This window comes from Nicotiana tabacum, chromosome 17 (genome assembly GCF_000715075.1).
Source record: "Nicotiana tabacum cultivar K326 chromosome 17, ASM71507v2, whole genome shotgun sequence".
NCBI lineage: Eukaryota > Viridiplantae > Streptophyta > Magnoliopsida > Solanales > Solanaceae > Nicotiana > Nicotiana tabacum.
In genome coordinates, this window is record NC_134096.1 from 76,745,050 (window position 1) to 76,760,711 (window position 15,662).

Sequence of the window (15,662 nt, forward strand, 5' to 3'; positions counted from 1 at the left end):
TGACTTTACAGTCTACCAGGATGGACCAAGTCTCTATCCCGCTCGGTGCCTGCTCACACGTCCAACACCTAACGTGTGCGTCACCTCTAAATATCGACATCATATGAATTTCTCAAGGTTCCGTACCCTCAAGACCAGATTTAAAATTGTTACTTACCTCAAACCAAGCAAAATCCTACTCCGCGATGCCCTTGCCTCTCAAATCAGCCTCCAAACATCCCGAATCTAGCCACAAGAAATACAGTACGATCAATATAGGCTAAAGGAATCAATTCCACAAGAAAAATACCAAATTAGACTCAAAACCCGAAATTGGCTCAAACCTGCCCTCTGGGACCATGTCTCGAAATCCGATAAAAGTTACAAAACTAGAAAGCCCATTCACTCACAAGTCCGCACATACAAAATTTATCCAAATCCGACATCATTTGGTCCTTTAAATCCTTAAATTACACTCCAAATATCTCAAGCCCTAACCCCTCATTTTCACTCCAAAATCCTACTAATTATTGATGAACAAAGCCATAGATTCATGAAATTTATACCATTATGGTTATGATCACTTACCCCGATGTTGCTCCTTGAAAACCTTCAAAAAATCGCCTCTCTCCCGAGTTTCTCAAATCCAAAAATTGAAAAATGAAGACAAAACCACGAGCTGGGGCTTTTCTGCCCAGCACATTCGCATCTGCGGCCAAATGTGTGCTCCTGCGGTCGAATCCTCACACCTGCGAGAACCACTTAAGACCTCAAATTCCTCACCTTGACTTCCGCTTCTGCGGAACCGGCTCAACTCTTCCTTTCCGCATCTGTGCTTAAGGCCTCGCACCTGCGGGCTCACAGATGCGGCAAATCCTCCGCACCTGTGTTCGCAGCCTTGGCCTTCCATTTTCGCATCTGCGGCTACCCCAAATGCACCTGCGACCTCACACCTGCGACTCCCCTTTTCACAGGTGCGGAAATATCAGTAGCAGCAGCTTCAGCTGCATTTTTCAACTTCGACAAATCCGTTAACCACCCGGAATCACCCCGAGGCCCTCGGGTCCTCAACCAAAAATACCAACAAGTCATATATCAACATACAAACTTAGTCGAACCTTTGAATCACTCAAAACAACATCAAAACACCAAATTACCCTCGGATTCAAGCCTAAGAACTTCTAAACTTCCAAATTCGACAACCGATGCCGAAACCAACCAAACCACGTCCGAATGACCTCAACTTTTGCACACACATCACAAATGACACTACGAACCTACTCCAAATAACGATATTCCATTCCGACTCCAATATCAAATTTTCCATTGCCGACCAAAAATTGCCAAATTTCCAATTTCACCAATTCAAGCCTAATTCCACCACGGACCTCCAAATCACATTCCAGATGCACTCCTAAGTCCAAAATCACCTAACGGAGCTAAGGGAACCATCAGAATTCCAATACGAGGTCAAATGCTAAAATATCAAACTTGGTCAACTCTCTCAATTTAAAGCTTCAATAATGAAATTCTTTCTTTCAATTCGATTTTGAAATACCTGCAAACCAAAAACGATGATTCACACAAGTCAAAGTACATCATACGGAGCTACTCATGTCCTCAAAAAACCGAGCAAAGTGCAAATATTAAAACGACCGGTTGGGTCGTTATAACCAAGGAAGAGACCAAATAGCAATCACTGACACCGGTCCCGACCGAACTAGAAAGATAGGGGACGGGTGAGGATGACGACTACAGAGTTCCCAAGTCTTTCAAGCCCTCGACGATTCCGACACCACCAAATCAATAGTTGAGGAACTGGAGCAAGTCATATTGATCGAGCACCTGCCCGATCGCAAGGTATACCTGGGAACAGGGTTAAGTCCTGAGCTCAGGAAAAACTCATTAAGTTTCTTATAGCTAATATATATTGTTTCGCTTGGTCCCACCATGACATGACAGGGATCCCGCCGAAAATAACTACTCACAAGCTGAGCCTGAATCCGAAGTTCCACCTGATCAAACAGAATAAGAGGCCTCAATCTGAAGTCAAGCATGCATTTATCAAAGATAATGTATCAAAAATCCTTAAAATAGGATCCATTCGGGAGGTTAAGTACCCGAATTGGTTAGCAAACATAGTGGTAGTCCCTGAAAAGGGGAATATATTAAGAATGTGTGTATACTACAAAGACTTGAATAAGGCATGCCCTAAGGACTCTTTCTCTTTTCCCAACATCGATCGCATGATCAATGCCACGGCCGTCCACGAGACCCTCAGTTTTCTCGATGCCTTTTTCGGGTAAAACAAAATCGGATGGACCCGGGCGACCAAGAAAAAGCGTCCTTCATCACTAAATACGGCACCTACTGCTATAACGTAATGCCATTCAGACTAAAAAATGCCGGTGCCACTTACCAACGCCTAGTAAATCGGATGTTCGAAGAACAAATAGGAAAATCAATGGAGGTTTACATTGATGATATGTTAGTTAAGTCCCTACGAGTAGAGGAACATTTGAAATATTTCTAGGAAACCTTCAACATATTGAAGAAATATAATATGAAGCTGAACCTGGAGAAATGTGCATTCAGAGTCGGGTCCGAGAAATTTCTCGGATTCATGGTGTCTAACCGGGGAATCGATATCAACCCCAATAAAATCAAGGCCATAGAGTACATTACCGTGGTGGACAATGTCAAGGTCGTTCAAAGGTTAACCGGGCACATAACTGTCTTGGGTCGATTCATTTTAAGGTCCTCCGACAAGAGCCATCGGTTCTTCTCGTTATTGAAGAAGAAGAATAACTTCTCATGGACCCCAGAGTTCCAACAAGCCTTAGAGGAACTCGAGCAGTACCTTTCGAGCCCGGCTTTGTTTCATACTCCGAAGACAGACGAGCAGTTGTACCTATACTTGGCGGTATCCTAGATATCGGTAAGTGGTGTCCTAGTCTGGGAAGAGGAAGGTACGCAATTTACTATCTATTATGTTAGTAGGTCTCTAGGATAGGCCGAAACTAGGTATCCTCACCTGGAAAAATTGGCGCTCGCTTTGATAAGCACTTCTAGGAAGTTACAACCGTATTTTCAATGTTATCCCATATATGTCGTAACTATTTACCCGTTGAGGAACATAATGCATAAACCCGAGCTCTCGGGGCGATTGGCCAAATGGGCCGTAGAAATCAGCGGGTACAATATCAAATATCGACCCCGAACCGCCATTACATCTCAAATTTTGGTGGACTTCGTTGTAGACTTCACGCCGGCCCTAATATCCGAAGTCGAAAGGGAATTGTTGTTGAACTCGGGGATTTCCTCCGGAATCTAGACTATCTTTGCGGACGGTACCTCGAACGCAAAGGGGTCCGTACTTGGCATTGTGTTGAAACCACCGATGGGTAATGTAGTTAGGAAATCTATTAGAACTGTAACATTGACTAATAACGAGGTCGAGTATGAGGCCTTGGTTGCAGGTCTCGAACTGGCTAAAATCTTGGGGGCCGAGGTGATCAAAGCTAAGTGTGATTCCCTCCTCGTGGTAAACCAAGCCAATGGGATGTTCGAAGTCAAAGAGGAACGAATGCGAAGGTACATGGATAAGATGCAGGTAACACTACATCCGTTCAAGGAATGGACCTTGCAACATATACCTCGGGACCAAAACAGCGAAGCTGATGCTTTTGCTAACTTGGGATCGTCAGTTGATGACGATGAATTCAGCTCGAGAAAAGTCGTATAGCTCATGAAATTGGTAGTGGAAGAAGGCCACGCCAAGATAAACTCGACAAGCCTGACCTGAGACTAGAGAAACAAGTACATAGATTACCAGAAGACCAGAAAGTTGTCCTCGGATCCTAAAGAATCGAGAGCTCTACGCATAAAGGCGACCAAGTCCATCCTGTCCGAAGACAATACCCTATTCAGGATAACGTTTGATGGACCACTCGCCATATGTCTGGGTCCAGGAGATACCGAATATATTTTGAGGGAAGGTTCACGAAGGCACCCGCGGGAACCATTCGGGCACCGAATCGTTAGTTCGTAAAATAATCAGAGTCGGCACTGGATCGATATAGAGTAAGATGCAAATGAGTTCTTGTGAAAATGTAATAGATGTCAGAGGCATGCACCGATGATTCATCAGCCCAGAGAGCTACTACATTCGGTCTTGTCACCCTGGCCATTCATGAAATGGAGAATGGACACCGTCGCCCCCCTTCCATGGGCCCCCGGTAAGGCTCAATTTATATTATTTATGACTGAATATTTTTCTAAATGGGTGGAAGCCTAGACATTTGAGAAAGTCAGGGAGAAAGAAGTTATTGATTTTATTTGGGACCACATAATATGCCAGTTCGAAATGTCGGCTGAGATCGTGTGCGACAATGGGAAGCAGTTCATCGGCAGTAAGGTGAATAAATTTTTCGAGGACCATAAGATCAAAAGGATCCTATCAACACCCTATCACCCTAGTGGGAACGGGCATGCGGAATCTACAAACAAACCAATACTCCAAAATCTTAAGAAGAGGTCGGTCGACGCCAAAGAAAAATGAAAGGAAATTTTACCCGAAGTTTTTGGGCATATCGTACAACCTTAAAATCTAGTACCGGGGCCACCATGTTCTCGCTGGTCTATGGTGCCGAAGAGCTAATACCGGTCGAAGTAGGAGAACTGAGTCTCAGGTTCCGATATGTGACCGAAGAGTCAAACGATGAGGCCATGAGAACGAGCCTGGAACTGTTGGACGAGAGGCGCAAGGCCGTCCTCGTCTGGTTAGCCGCCCAAAAACAATGGATCGAAAGGTATTTAAACTAGAGAGCCAACCTTTGACACTTCCATATCGTGGATTATGTTAAGAAAAGTGTCATTAAACACCTGGAACCCAAACGAAGGTAAGGTTGGACCGAATTGGGAAGGCCCGTATTGAATTATCAAGATCACCGGAAAAGGATCGTACAAACTCGAAGCAGGGAACGGTGTGCGACTACCGAACAATTGGAACGTGACCCACTTAAAACGGTACTATTGCTAAGGTACGACCCCATTCCTTCTTTTCTTTACATATATTACGAATTAAACTAACACTTGCAAGCAACAACCAAATAATGATGCAATTGTTAGGCCTGAAAGTACGCGTTGCACTCTTTTATCCTTGAACCGATTTTGTCCCAAATGGGTTTTCCGGCAAGGTTTTTAACGAGGCAATAGTAGATCGTGCTAACTTAGAATTGAAGACCGACTACGAACCAGAGTCGAGGGTCACATCAACAATATCCAAGCCCAGTCTACGATCGTCCTCAAATACTGGGGGCCATCACCCTCGGATAATGATTTTAGCAAGGAAAGAAACTTTGTGCTCAAATAGTCTTGGCTCGGTGGATAAGATTTATTGTAAGAGACAATCGATCAAATGAACCATGCCCACATACACCACTTAAGCCATAACACAAAGCTTGTACACATTTACAATCTTGTATGTTGCGCACATAAGTGAAAGAATGTTTCTACCTTGTAGATATATATATTTTGTCTCCTAAAAACTACTACATTTTGTTCCTTAAGGACATCGAGCCCAAGGTCCACCTCTATCCAGATCCAAGAGAACACCCCCACTCGGGGACTATTGTCCAAGGCAAACTCGGATGGCTCGGGCTGTCGAAGCTCGGGGGCATAAAAACCTATTAGGCAGTGCCCGTACTTTAAAGGCTACGGTCACCCACACTCGGGGACTGTCGTCCTGGGCAATCCCAGGTGGCTTGGGTATCAAAACCCGGGGAAATAAGTCTATTGGGCAATACCCGAACTTAAAAGGATACGGTCACCCTAGAAACGGCTCGGTGACGTCCAAAACATGTAACCAAAACATAAGGCCTTCACAAATTCCAAACTGGTCCAAAGGCTGCCCTCGCCAAAATTATAATATAAAAATTTCTAAGTAATCACTTTGGGGAAAACTTCCGGTCGTACCAAGCCCCCACGCGTTTTAAGCAAAATTACATCGAGAACAAGACTTGTTCGAACCTCCCAACAATACCTTATTACTACATGCTAAGGCATTTAAAATCTTTGAAATCGTAAAGAAAAAGCCAAAAGAAACAAACTTGAAAATTGCCAAAGGGAAAAACGAAAAGCCTGGTATATATATAAATATCTTTACAAAGGCCAAACGGCCTCAACAAAATATACAAAAACACAAAAACAAAGATAATCTACAAGGCACCTAAGCCAGATATTCGTTGGAGCCCGTCTCTTTATCGAGACCATCGGGGTCTTCTCCTCCCTCGAATTTGCCGGAATCCTTGGAGCCTTTCTCATCCTCGGGATCTGCCAACTTATTGGCCTCAACCTCGAGCATCTTAGCATTTTTGATCTCGGCCGAAAGGTCGAAACCCCGGGCATGAAATTCCTCGAGAGCCTCTCTTCGGGACTGTCACTTCACGTATTCGACAATGACTTTTAGGCGGTCCTGGGATGCCTCAGCGTCAGCTCTGTACTGGGCCACCACCTCTTCAGCATCGGCCCTAATTATTTTCGCCGTTGACTTGGACATTTTAAGCTCCTTGCGAAGGGTATCCCGTCCAGCAATGGCCGAGCACAGTTGAGACTGGAGGTCTTAGATTTTTTAGGACCGAGCCTCGGCTTTCTCCCTCGCCGATTAAAGTTGGACCTCCGCCGAGGCCAGCTGCTCTCGGGCAGTCTCCTTTTCCAAATTCAATCGGTCCATTTTTCCCTTCCACTCCTTGGCTATGACCTTGACCTCGTCCATCTCGGCTCGAAACTGGTGGATCCGATCAAGCTTCTGTTGGACCTGCGAATTTTGATAGTTAGTCACCAAGCATAACTTGTGATCACTAACTTCGAAGATCTTTACCTGTTCCACCAGGTCGGTATGTTCTTTGTGAGCTGCGTCCAACTCAGCATGGAGATTCTTGACTTCTCCTTCGCGTTGCTCGCTGAAAAGCTTATACATATCCCTCTTCTCAACAAACCCTTTGACATCGGTCTCGAGTTGGCTAAGCTCATCTCAGTACATGAGAAAGGTTTTATGGTGGAGCACCGAGGCCTGCAAAATGTGAAAAGAAAAGGCATTAGAGTCATCAAAAACTGAATTCGAAGATAAAAGAGTGTGATAACACTTTACTCGATTCATCGCCTGTTGTGCTTCATTGAACAAGCATGGTGCATCCACTTCGTTCATTTTTGCTTGGTCTTCTTTGGTTACCAGGAATCGGAGGTAGCTAGCTACCTCGACATGGGAGGAAAGAACCCAGACATCTTCCGGGATGGTGATAACAACTGATCGCTTCCAGCCAGGATCCGTGCTCGGAGAGGGGAACCAGTTGACCAACCTCGGGCTCGAGTTTGGCCCACCGACCTCTGAGGATGAACTTTTCCTCGGCACCTCTAAGTCACCCAACCCAGAGAAGTTTTCCAGGGTGGTTGAGTCTACACCATCAAAGAAGCATCAGATGGGTTCGTCCGCTCCATGAGCCCCTTCATTCGATCGCTCCTTCGTCGCTCGGGCTTCATCAAATATGTACTCTATACCAGCCTCGTGAACTTGAGGGGGATTAGACTCTGTTGTTTTCCCCTCGACTGCCACTTGTTCCTTTGGAATGGATGGCTCACGAGCCACAAAAAGATCGTCCTCCTCGGGCTCGTCCCTGAGCCGGAAGAGTGAATCTGAGTCAGGCACTCGGGAGCTGGAGGTTTCCTTTGGCTTATGAGCCAACCTTCTCCTTGGTTTCTTCTTCTACGAACTCGGGGCCCTCCTCCTTTTATTCTCTCCTATTGTGGCTCCGGGCTGCCCCGAAGCATAAGGATCAGCAGGAAGGTTCTCGCCCCCTGCCAAGGGCCTAAGCTCGATGGTCCTAGGCAAGCCTGCAAAAAAGAAAAGAAACAATGAGGACATAGTGTTGAAAAAGAAAGTCTAGTGCTACTTACTCGGAGAGAGGAATATTACCATGAGAACGGGCCTCCCAACGGCCTTTCGAGAGCTCGCACGATGAGTGTTCGACATAAGGCATCTGCGAACAAATGCCTCCGATCCATTCCTTGAGCCGAGGAATGGAGTTTTGGACTCGAGTGAGGGCTGCACCACAGTAAGCACCGTTAAGAAAATGGAAGATGAAACGTAAAATCAATGTTTTAAAGGAGTTATACTTACGTGATATGTTCCACTTCTCGGGGAACGACCTCCACTTGATAGGTATCATGTCGGCGGTCCTCACTCGGACAAAGCGTCCTTGCCAACCCCGATCCCGGTCCTTGTCGATACTTAAAAATCGGGCTTTGCTGGCCCGGCGTACAAGTTTTATCAGTCCCCTCTGGAAGGTTCGGGGACTGTACAAGCGGAGTAGATGATCGATAGGGAACGTACATGAGTCAATTTTGTTCACAAAGATTGGAGGAGGATCACGATCCTCCACAGCGATGGGTGGATTTGGCAGAGGCATACGTCATACCTCTTGCAAAAGTCCAAGATGACCGAGTCCACCGGGCCCAATGTAAAGGGATAAATGTAAACACTCAGATATCCCTCAACATAGGTAGTGATGTCATCATCGGGCCCGGGAATCACTACATCCTTATCCGCCCAGCCGCAGTCCTTTTGCACTGCAGGAAGAACAACCTTAATAATGGAGCAGATGTATCGTGACACCGCCTCACATCAACCTTGAAGCGAAGAGGGCTTATCGACCTTGAAGTCATCATTAACCGAACACCCCCCCCCCGGTGACGAACATTTTCAAGGGGGGCTCGGCTGCCGATACATCAGTGTCCGCGCCAGAAGCGGACCTCTCGAAGACGACCACATTAGGGGCGGTCTCCTCGACCTCAGTGATCGGTTGCGAAGAAGAAGGAGCTTCTTTCCGGGGAAAGGTCTTGGAAGTCTTTGCCATTTTTATTTATCTAGATAAGAAGGTTTGAAAGTATGAACGAGAATGAGGAGATAAAGGGTGAGAACTTGTGAAGAAAATCAAGCACATTGTCTTAAGTGAGGGGTAAAAGAAAGATTGCAATCTGAAGAACAAAGGTAATAATATTGAAGAATGAAGGAAGATAGTGATATCTTGAAGGATCGAAGGTAGAAGCTTGGTCAAAAGTAAAAAATGAATGAAAGAAGGGGTATTTATAGGGGCTTCGTGTCGTTTCGCATCTAGGAGTGGCCTGCCGATGGCTGACACACGTTGGGGGACATTATGACGCGACTGATGGGACGTTTCAGTTTTTTTATCGTTTTGTATCATAGCGTGTTGGAGAAGAGATCGAAGAACTCATGTTGTTCCTCGTCGTTTCCGTAAAACTTACTCTCCGAGAAACGAGGGGACTATCTGTATAATGTTGAAATCGGACCCATGAGATGGCCCGATTTTCGATAAAATAAATCGAGTAAGGGACGTGATGACAAGGAGCCGAATCAAGGTAAAGGGACTCATCGGGATAGGTTCCGGGGGGACGACGCCCGCCCTCGAGAATATCGGGGACGTGACCCCGGTATCGGTCCAAATCTTAAAAGACTTCAGAGAGCATTATCGGGCTACCGAACATGATTAACAGGAGGCCATGATATCCGTGACCGGCCAGATACCGCGGCGTGGATCTCGGCACGTACCGGCGAAAATCTGATGATTAGTTAAACATAGGATTTTTTACCTTTTATGGTATTGTACCTAGAGTAGGATTCCCCTACTATATAAAGGGGGTTTGATTATTCATTAGATACATTGTAACACGCATACCAAGATAATATACTATTATTCTGTTATTCAAAACTCTTATGTTTGTTGGTTAGTGCTTCATTATTATAAATCCGGGATCGAAGACGAATACTTCATTGAGGCTGCCCTCGAGTCCAAAATCATCCTCCTTATTTTCAAGCGATTTGATAATTTATTACATCTCTTATCTGTTTATTTAAGTAATCTTTACTGTTTGTATTGAATAAATTCACGTATCATTAAAACCACTTACAAATTTAATTGTTATCCGTTTTATAGAGTAAACAGTATAGATCAACTTTGGTTTTCAAAAATAACTTTGTTAGTCAGCAAACGAAAAGAAAAAAGAAAAAAAAAACAGGTATAACTTCTTCGTACATTAACATGGATGTAAAAGAACATATATAGTGTCAAATCATTTAAATGATACTGCATATAATAATATATACCTGAGCATGTGAATAATAAGTGAAAGCAGTTGAAGCTAGTAGCTATATATTAAAACAAAGTGGTTCGGTGGAAAAGTCTTTACGTACAGTATTGTAAAGTATACTTTAGAGCCAATAAGCAAAATCCGAAAAACTATTACGTACGCTTTTAACTCAATAAACAAAAAAACAAAATAGAAAAGAAAAAGATAAATACTAGCAGTAGCAAATTTTTTAATTAGATTGTTAGGTCTTTGTCACTTGCCATATCTGAGCAATATATATAATTCCTTTCTCCCCCGTTTATCTTCTGCAACAAATGTCCAGAGATGACGAAACTTCAAGTGGTATCTACATGTGTAATTATGCCAGGCAAACCCATAGACAGAAACTCTCCTACCAAAAATATTCACTTAACTCCATGGGATCTTCAACTCCTCACAGTAGATCCAATCCAAAAAGGACTACTTTTCCGAAAACCAAATCCTCAGCAACATAGAAAGTTAGCAACATCATCAGAAATCATCAATCGCCTTAAAACCTCACTCTCTGATACTCTAGATTTTTTCCCTCTCCTTGCCGGTCGACTTGCTGCTTGTAAAAACAGTGACAACACCTTATCTTTCTTTATTAATTGCAACAATGAAGGAGCTGAATTCACTCATGCCACTGCACCAGGCTTGACTGTGGCTGATATCGTGGAGCCAACTTATGTGCCAAAGATTGTCAAATCATTCTTTCCACTGAATGGAGTTCACAACTTTGAAGGTGTTTTCAATTGTGTGGATATATTATATCATCTAAAAATTTAATTAAGAGAGCATATGTTTAGTTAGATGTTACTCCCTCCGTCTAGTTTGTGTGAACCTTTTCAAAGTATTATGGTCCTAATTGTTGGTCTAAAATAGAATTTTTAAAATAAAATTTACATATTTAGATACTACATAAAAAAAATATAAATCACAATGGTTAACAATTTTAAAATTATTAAAAAAGTATTTGCAATAAACACGATCAAAGAAAATCTTATTTGTCTCATCAGAGTACTTAATTATGTATCTCAACATGCCTCTCATTTATCGGTCTGGTTCTCTTTCATAGGTCAAACACGTGAAAAATATATTTTGCTTTTCTATGTGGGGTGATATTTGAATTCATGACCTCGATTTGCCCTAATATCATACTCCCTCTGTTTTAATTTATGTGAACCTGTTCGACTGGGTACGGAGTTTAAGAAAAAATGAAGACTTTTAGAATTTGTGGTCCTAAACAATTCAAAAAAGGGCGCAGAGTATTTGTGTGGTTATAAAAGCTTCTCATTAAGGGTAGAATTGTAAGTCTAAGCAAAATTGTTTCCAAATCTAGAAAGGGATCTTTTTTTTGGAACGGACAAAAAAAAAATAGGTTCACATAAACTGGAGCGGAGGTAGTATTAAATTATGTGAATTATGTCCTTAAAAGTTTAAATTAGTATAGACAGAATATATATTTATTTACTTATTACTCTATACTAATTATGTTATGTTTCTATCATGTGTTTCTAAACCTTTGTTGGCCGTGCAAGTCACTGAACTAGTGGATGGATTCTTCATTGGATGCACTATCAATCATTGTGTAGCCGATGGGACTTCTTTCTGGCATTTCTTCAATTCTTGGTCCGAAATATCACGCACTAGAAGTTCTAATCTTACAGTGAATAAACTGCCGGTCCTAGAACGTTGGTTTCCTAAATTTACTGCTTCCCAAATTCATGTCACTTTACCTAAAGAACATCTGTACGATGAATTTGATCCACCTCTGTTGGAAGAAAGAGTTTTCCATTTTAGCAAGGAAAACATAGCTCAGCTCAAAGCCAAAGCCAACTCTGAATTTGGAACCGACCAAAAGACTTGTATCTCTTCTTTACAAGCCGTTTTGGCTCATCTATGGCAAACTGTTATTCGTTGCCGCACTGGTACAAAAGCTGACGAAAAATTTAGTTTCAAAATACTTATAGGTGCAAGGCCAAGGCTTCAGCCGCCTTTACGTGAAGGCTATTTTGGAAATGCAGTACATTTTGTGAACGTGACAACCACAGCCAGAGAGTTGCTAGAGAATAATTCGGGTGAGTGACAGATGTATAGTTTAAGGAATGATTCAATTGAAGCCACAATCTTATATATTCCTTTTGTCACTTCAAATTTCGATAATCACGCAGATTTTCTTTGACCACATATTTTGTATGACTTTTAAATATTTGAATTTTTAATTATTATTACTTTTAGTGTTTTTTTTCAGTAGTTTTCAAAAATGTATTTTTTCTCAAATAACTTAATGATTCTATATCCGAATTTGTAGAAGTTTGACTCTCGAAATTCGAATCACATAATTAAATTGGCTCTGAGGACTAATTAAATGTTATTTTTTGAATTTATATTTTAAAAAAACATTTATAGCCTATAAATTAAATTCTGACTTCATTTCTGGTTCAGGCTGGGCCGCTTTGCAAATGAATAAGGTGGTAGCCATGCAAACCCACGAAGAAGTTATGAACTTTTACCAAAGTTGGGTGAAAAATCCAAAGATAGTGAAAAAGAGTGAGGTGGTGACTAATAGCTTGATTGCTAGCAGCTCGCCGCGTTTCGACGTGTACGGCAATGATTTTGGATGGGGGAGGCCAATTGCCGTGAGAAGTGGGGCTGGAAACAAACATGATGGGAAAATGACAATTTTTAGTGGTGTGGAAGAAGGAAGTATTGACATTGAAGCTTGTTTGACCCCTGAAACTTTGCATGCTATGGGAGAAGATGCAAATTTCATGGAAGCTGTTACTGTTTGAAATTTACACGAAAATTATAATGTAATAATGGAGATTAATGCTTCACAAAAGCGTGGATAAGTTATATATATATGTAACTAGTTGGGTTAGCCCGGGCTGTGCCCGGACCCAATCACCGTAGCTAATTTCAAATGTTTTAGAAATTGCCTAAGACTATTTTCTAAATGAGTATGGTTTACTAATTTTCGAATTCTTTGTTATTGTTCTTTGCAAATACCAAAGTGAGATATAAAAAGTAATATTATTGTAAATAAAGGTATTGTCACAATATCAATTAGAATAATTTAGGTTGGAATCACTAATTACGTTTGCATCTATCCAAGACAAACCAACAAAGAGCAAAGTAAGCCGGAGTGGTCAGCAAAACCTAGTTATGGGTTCTCCATGTAATTACAAAAACGCTTGTAACCATTTGATTTCAAGTATCAGCATATAAATTCCAAATAGTTTAGTTACTTTAACAATCTAACAACATTCTGTTTCCTTTTTCATCAAATTTTAATAAGACAACAAAAATTGAAGTACTAATTACTAATTACTAATTACGTTTGCATCCAAAATTTTGGCATTTAAAGTGTAATCTAATATTCAAATAATACTAATATTGATATATAGATCAAAATCTTCAATTTTGAATCGTAATTTTGTTTATGCTCTTTTAATTAATTTTTTGTGCTATTTATATTTCTAATATTTTCTTAGAGAATCAAACGTAAAATAATAGGCGTAAGATTTAATCATCTCTGGTAACTAATACTACTTAATGAGTTTGAAAAAAAATATATATATCAAAAGGTAGTTTTTCTGCACTTTTATATTTTCTTCTTAGCCTCTTACATAGAAAGTCTTAAGGTTCAAAAATTATTTCTTCTTCCATTTTCATATATGTTTCAATCTTTATATTTTACATTTGTTGACATTTATTATTATTTTTTTATGTATGGGCAAATTATTATCCATTATAAATAAATATTTTAGATTATTTTGGTCAACAATTTCTTTTTTTGGGTATGGAAATATGAAGCCAAGGGATGTATTTGATTTCAGAAGCAATTTATGTTTACATTATAAAGTTTAAAGTGGTAAATTTGTAAGTTTTCCATTAATTAATGATTCTAAAAAAATTTAAAAAGCTTTGAAGAATTCTCGAAATCTTTTCTTCAGTTGTCATTAGCATTTGTTGTTGTGGTGTTTCTCTCTAGCCAAAGTTCCGAGGAACACAAACCATTATTTAACACTGCGGTTAATGGTATTTCTCTTCAATCAATTGACTACAGTGTTAGATAAAGAATAAAATATAAAGTTGACAAGCCCCATTTGTATGATCTATCGAAAATATTGCATATTGAGTAAAACTAATTATATTTAAAATTTGCTAAACGATGTATTTACTCGAATTTCAATTAGCAATATAGAACAATTAGATTCGATCTCACACTAATTAAGAAAAAAAGAAGAAAATGAGTGGTCCTAGGTACTTTTCTAAATAGTACTTACGTAATCCTTGAGTTTGTATTTGTTTCAAATTGTTGGTCTAATTTTGACATTATAAATAAATTTTGTGATAATTTGTTATTAAAGTTTTTGTAAGACCTGAAAATATGAATGACACATTCTCATTTCGAGGGTATTTGGCTTTATTTTTCTTAATTATTACAAGCTATGAAGATTGTATCATTTCTTGTAATTGGATGAACTTCTTTTAGAGTGTCTTTTTACTCAATTTTATGTGAATGTGGTATAACCGTAGGTTACCTAGTGTCATAATTCTTACTGTTGCCTATGCCAGCTCTTTTCTTCTTGTTATGCTTCGAATTAGACAAACATTTTATAGTAGCAAATCAACATACAAACAACCATCAATCACCATAATATAAACAGTAATATTATTTTAAATATAAAAGTTATGTGAATTATAAAGAATGTAAAGGTTTATCAATGCAGTTTTTCTCACATTCTAATTATTGTCAAAATATCTTAGGCAAGTTACACATTTGGCCGGTCATTCAAAAATAATTATATTTGCTAGTCAAATACACAAAAAAATAACTAATTATGTATAAATATGTATATTATATCTCAATATAGAGAAAATATATATTTGGCGGCTAGTACTTTTTAGAGTAGCTATATTGTGTAGTTTTTTTCAAATATCTTTTCAGTCTTTGTTTCCTTCCAGATGATAAATTTATTTTATTATTTCGTTTTACTTCTCTTCAAGTTTTTTTTTAATAATTAGGCTTCTTTTTTATCCTCCTTATTTCTCTTTACTCACTCTGTATAACAAATCTTGAATATAGTGTGGGATTTCATCCGATTTCTTCTCGCATAAAAAGTCCTAATTTTATCAAGAGACCTTCTTGAACACATTTTTCTTTGATTTCCTTTAAGATATTTGAAAATCCATATCTTCATGAGGATGAAAAAAAATGTTTGTTGAGGATTAGCAATAATGGCTCTCCTCGAATTGGAGAAAAAATGACTGTCCCCTCTCTTTTTACCTTTTCACTTTTTTTTCCCTTGATTTTTAAGTAAAAGTGATATTAACCTAAAAATTCAAATTTATTTTTTACTCATATTTAATGACATGTAATTTTTTTAATTTACATGTGTAGCGTCGTTTGGCAAAAGTTTTAGTATTTTTGGAGAGTACACCTAATACACATGTAATATGGAGTCGGGGTACTTTAGCCGTGGCATATTTTA

At 40.0% G+C, this 15,662-nt stretch overlaps 1 protein-coding gene across 3 annotated transcripts; it reads left to right on the top strand.

The window, feature by feature from the left end:
- Nucleotides 1-10,429: 10,429 nt before the first annotated feature.
- LOC107815684 (putative acetyltransferase At3g50280) lies at nt 10,430-13,121 on the top strand. 3 transcript variants are annotated; one of them, XM_075234513.1, is made up of 3 exons: nt 10,430-10,906; nt 11,673-12,242; nt 12,610-13,121. In XM_075234513.1, exons 1-3 carry the CDS (start codon nt 10,468-10,470, stop codon nt 12,954-12,956), a joined length of 1,356 nt encoding a protein of 451 aa, XP_075090614.1. In that variant the 5' UTR covers nt 10,430-10,467; the 3' UTR covers nt 12,957-13,121. The 3 variants fall into 3 exon arrangements, with proteins under 3 accessions (XP_075090614.1, XP_016496791.1, XP_016496790.1); XM_016641305.2 differs by having other exon boundaries at nt 11,715-12,242; XM_016641304.2 differs by having other exon boundaries at nt 10,431-10,906; nt 11,703-12,242.
- The last annotated feature ends 2,541 nt before the right edge of the window (nt 13,122-15,662 follow it).

What these genes read in the sequence shown, in the direction of transcription:
- LOC107815684 (XM_075234513.1), top strand. Translation starts at nt 10,468, where the DNA reads ATGACGAAACTTCAAGTGGTATCTACATGTGTAATTATGCCAGGCAAA. An exon ending in TGGAGTTCACAACTTTGAAG is followed by an intron (nt 10,907 to 11,672) that starts GTGTTTTCAATT and finishes TGTTTCTATCAT; the next exon opens with GTGTTTCTAAACCTTTGTTG. An exon ending in GTTGCTAGAGAATAATTCGG is followed by an intron (nt 12,243 to 12,609) that starts GTGAGTGACAGA and finishes TTTCTGGTTCAG; the next exon opens with GCTGGGCCGCTTTGCAAATG.